General features: G+C 34.1%; 1 protein-coding gene across 2 annotated transcripts in view; it reads left to right on the plus strand.

Annotated features, from left to right (window-relative positions):
- LOC102831324 (uncharacterized protein C4orf22 homolog) overlaps positions 1-4,711 on the plus strand; it is a 1,137,236-nt gene that overhangs the window by 29,969 nt on the left and 1,102,556 nt on the right. For both annotated transcript variants that reach the window (XM_006875065.1, XM_006875066.1), the window contains exon 2: positions 3,756-3,886. In XM_006875065.1, the coding sequence (XP_006875127.1) occupies positions 3,756-3,886 (131 nt within the window). The remainder of the gene's footprint in view (positions 1-3,755; positions 3,887-4,711) is intronic.

The following is a 4,711-nucleotide window of genomic DNA, read 5'->3' on the forward strand; positions in this document are numbered from 1 at the left end:
TGGCCTTCTTTATTCATTGAACAACTTTCACATGCCTATGAGGTGATTGACAATATCATGACTTAGTCCTCAAATTGACACCTTTGCTCTTGAACCCTTAAAAGAGGTCTTGTGCCACAGATTTTCCAAATAAAATATGTTGTTTGATTTCTTGAGTGCTGCTTCCATAAGTGTTGGTAGTGAATCCAAGTAAAATTAAGTCTTTGACAACTTCAAACTTTTCTCCATTTATCATGTTATTTATTGACCCAGTGGTGAAGATTTTTGCTTTCTTTACATTGAGGTGCAACCCATACTGAAGGCTGTGGTCTTTGATTTTCATCAGTAGGTATTTTAAGTTTTCTTCGCTGTTTTCCTCCAAACCTGATGTCTCATTTTTCTTCATAGAATCCAGCTTCTCACCTGGATTAAAACACACCTTCCCGTGTTTTAAACCATTCAGTGCCCCGTTACTACTTCTTGATCCATGTACAGGTTCTTTATGAGCACAATGAAGTGTTCTTGAATATCCATTCTTCTTTAGAGTAGCCATTTTGCTCTTAACTAGGATGTTTCCAGAGATGCAAACATCTAAGAATGAATTGAGGACTGATTGATTTATGATCCCAATTTAAGGCCAGTAGTTCCTAATTTGACTTGTTTTCTCAAAAAATCTTGACATTTTTTGTAATATACATTAGTAATGGTGATTATAAAATTATCCAAATACTTGTGTGTTCCTAGAACATACACAATATTGCACACTTCACTCTGTATGCAAAAGAAATACAACTTTTTAGTGGTCTTTATTACATAAAATACTCTGTGGATCATAGGGATATATATTCTTAAAAAATAACCAGTTTCACAGAGCTAAACTGAAAGTCATTTTCATAAGCTCACTTTAAAATATATATTTTAGAAAATCCATACTTGATTTAACTCACGTTTTCTAAATCAAACCCAAAACCTGAGTTGCTTTCTCTATTAAATTTTAATTCCACTAGGTGGAGGTATTTGCTCAATTTTGTGTTTCACATCAAAGGGTTTAAAGAAAGGGAAGTCAATTAGGCAGGGGAACAAGTCAAAAGCTAGACAAATAGAAATGGGCCTGTGAATGTCTGATACTTTCCATTTTAACAACTCGGCAAATGTATGTACATTGCTATTCATAATTCAAGATTTGCTTTTAATGTTCTGCAAAGGAAAGTCCCAAGTTTTCTGGGTTTATAGTGGTTTTCTGTTTGAATAGTTTGAACTTTAAAATAGCCACTATGGATTGAAATAGATTATTAACTTGACATCTTGAATTTTCTTATTAAATTAGTTTAGACAGCTCTTGCATTCAACAATGATACATTAATTAAGGATCTTTACAATAAAATACATGATAATTTCACTAAATTCCAAATATTTAATGTATTATTATTAAGAGGATAACGTAAGTTCTGGGGTCCTGGTGTGGCACTGTAGGATAACTGCAAACCGAAGATCGGCAGTTCAAATTCACCAGTTTTTCCTCAGAAATTCCATACAGGGTTGCTCTGAGTCAGAACCAATTCAAAGGCACTTAACAACAATGTAAGGACCATTATTAATATGTTGTTGTTGTTATGTGCCGTGGAGTCGGTTCCGACTCATAGCGACCCTACACAGGGTTTCCGAGGTTGTAAATCTTTATGGGAGCAGACCGCCTCATCTTTCTTCCGCGGAACCGCTGGTAGTTTCCAACTGCTGACCTTGCAGCTCGCAGCCCCATTCGTAACCACTACGGACATTTAAATATTTTATTTGTTAATTCAGTCTTTATCCAGGTAACTTTGTAAAATGATATCTCTGTGAAGATATAAAATGTGAAGAAATATTTTATTTTAATATAATATGCAAGTGAAAAAAATATAAAAGACAATGCTTAAAGTAATAATAATAATAAATAAAAAAGGCCTAAATTAATTGTGGGCATATTTTTGTTTATACAGTTTGAAGCGTTTTGTGGTCAAGCTTGTTGGGTTTTTACTTTTCTGTTCTCATTGGTACCAACATTATATGGAAGAAATATCTTTCTAGTAAATTCATCTGCTCCTCTTTATTTAGTATTTGAAGTTATAATACTCTGTGCCATCAATTAATTGTCCTAAGGGAAATGAGTTTCTGAAATGCTGAACTTGCTGGAAGCAGCCCAATTTTCTTTTTGTGCAATTGTTTCTTAAAAAAAAAAAAAAAAAAAAAAAAAAAAAGGCTTTCTTGTATGAGCACTATTGTCTTTAATTTTATTGTTTTAAAGATACTCTATTAAGTATCTACAGCTGTGCTTAGAAATGTATTAAATACACAACAGACTTTTTCAATTTTTTAGAGAAAATTTGGCGTTTGATGCTATTTCTTTTTCTCATTTTATACATATGGGAAAGGGACAACTAAATCAGTGTTTATAAATGAATTGTTGGAAATAATTCTAATTCTAAAAAAAATTTTTATATCTAGTTCTAAAGATTCTAAAAAAAATACTTACTAGGTTTTGTTTCATTTGGAAATGATACCTTCAATTTTTTTAATTTAAGAAAATAGCTTAGTGTTATGGGTTGCATTGGATTCCTGGTTTGGTGCTGTAGGATAAGCACTAGACCGATAACTGAAAGGTCAGTGTTTCAAATCTACCAATTGCTCTTTGGAAACCCTATACATGGTGGCTATGAGTCCGGACCAACTTGATGACGTTTAGCAACAGCAGCAACATTAATTGAATTGTGTTTCTCCAAAATATATGTTTATTGCACCAGGAAAATCTGCTGCACAAGGCCTCTTTAGAGTGTTCACGAGAAAAGTTATCAGTTTGAAGACTAAGATGTACCTGGCCCAAACCATGATGTTTTTTGACTTACCATATAAGCATGTGAAAGTAGGATAATGAATAGGGAAGACTGTATAGAAATTGATGTGTTTGAATTAAGGTTTTGGAAAAGAATATTGAAAGCATGATGGACTGCCAGAAGAAAAACAACAACAACAACAAAAATGGAAGAAGTACAGCCAAGAATTCTGGTTAGAAGCAAGGATGGCGAGACTTCATCTCTCATATTTCAGACATATTATCAAGAGGTACCAGACCCTGGAGAAGAGCATCATGTTTAATAAAGTGGAGGGTCACTGTAAAAGAGGAAGAACCCCAGTGGACTGGCACAATGGCTGCAGCAATGTTATCAATCATATCAACAATTGTGAGTATGGTGCAGAAACGGACAGTGTTTTATCCTGTTGTGCATAGGGTCGCTATGAGTTGAAACTGACTTGATGACAACAACAAAATACTTGTTGTAAATCCTAACCTTTATCTGTGCCCATTACAATGAAATGTGATCCAACAGAATATGGAAATTGGTGAATTAATATCATTAATATCACATGAAAGTAAAATTTTGATGAATATAATTCAACAACTGTAACAATACATCAATAGGAAACTGGCAGAAACTCAAGCTGGATTCAAAAGAGGATGTGGAAGGAGGTATTATCAGTGTTGATGTCTGATAGATGTTGGCAGAAAGCAGTTTACTTGTGTTTCATTGACCAAAGGTATTTGGCTATGTGGACCAGAATACATAAGAATAACATTGTGAAGACTGCTCATGAGGAACCTGTACATAGATCAACTAGGCACCATACACTAGGACTTAGCAATGTGTACTAAGGTCTTAGCAGCACTAAGGCACTTAACATATGCTCAATAAAATAAGAAGCTTCATTCACCTAAATCTAACAATAAATTTTCTCTTTAGGATGAAAGCCTGGCCAGACAGTTGGTGGAACTAGGATACCGAGGGACTGGAGAGGTGGTGAAAAGGGAAGATTTTGACTCAAGAAAGGCAGCTATAGAGATTGCAAGATTGGCTGAAAGAACTCAGAAAAAGTAAGTGCCCATGATTCAAATATAGATTTTATATTCTATTCTATAAGAGAACTTAACATTTTCATGTAAAAATGGAATAAAATAAATCATGGAAGTTTTCCATTAATTTTTGAGACCCCTTTATGTAATCTCTGGATAAAATCTAACTTTGTTGACATTGCTGTAATGAAGAAACATTGACTGGAACAGGTAGAACTGAGGAAGAAATTTATTATAAGTTCAATCCTCAGCATGTGTTTTGCGATTAAGAACTGGAAAAATTGAAATATGCTTGCAATAAAGTTGCATGCAACTTTGAGGACATAAATACCAATAAAGTCCTGTGAAAAAGTAACTCAATATTGTTGTTTTTATGTATTTATATGCTATATATATATATATGAATGACTTTTGCCTGATATTTCTTTGTACTTTGGAGGTCTGTTCTGTAAATCCTTGACATCATTTTCTAATTAATACATTCAGTTCTATTTTTGATGACCAGTTATTGTGGCAAGCACAAAGGAATGTTAACTTTTAGGTGTATCTGGATCTGTAGCCTGCCTTAAACTGCTGGAGCTGGACTTAGTGCACACTGGCACCTGTTTTGCCAGAATTGAACTTTCATACTCTAGATGGTCAAGATCAATTCCAGTCCCAACGGTGATGTGCCAGTGAGGAACTTAAGGATGACATAGTGGGTTGATTTAATTTATCCAGGCTGATTGGCATTTCCTGGATAAGCTGTAAACAACTTGTGCTTTGACACTTTTTGTTTATGGGCTCCAGTTCTATTTTATGAACCTTTCGGAGACTAGACAACATAAAAGGCCAAAATCCATTTGA

Source organism: Chrysochloris asiatica, unplaced genomic scaffold (assembly GCF_000296735.1).
Source record: "Chrysochloris asiatica unplaced genomic scaffold, ChrAsi1.0 scaffold00311, whole genome shotgun sequence".
NCBI lineage: Eukaryota > Metazoa > Chordata > Mammalia > Afrosoricida > Chrysochloridae > Chrysochloris > Chrysochloris asiatica.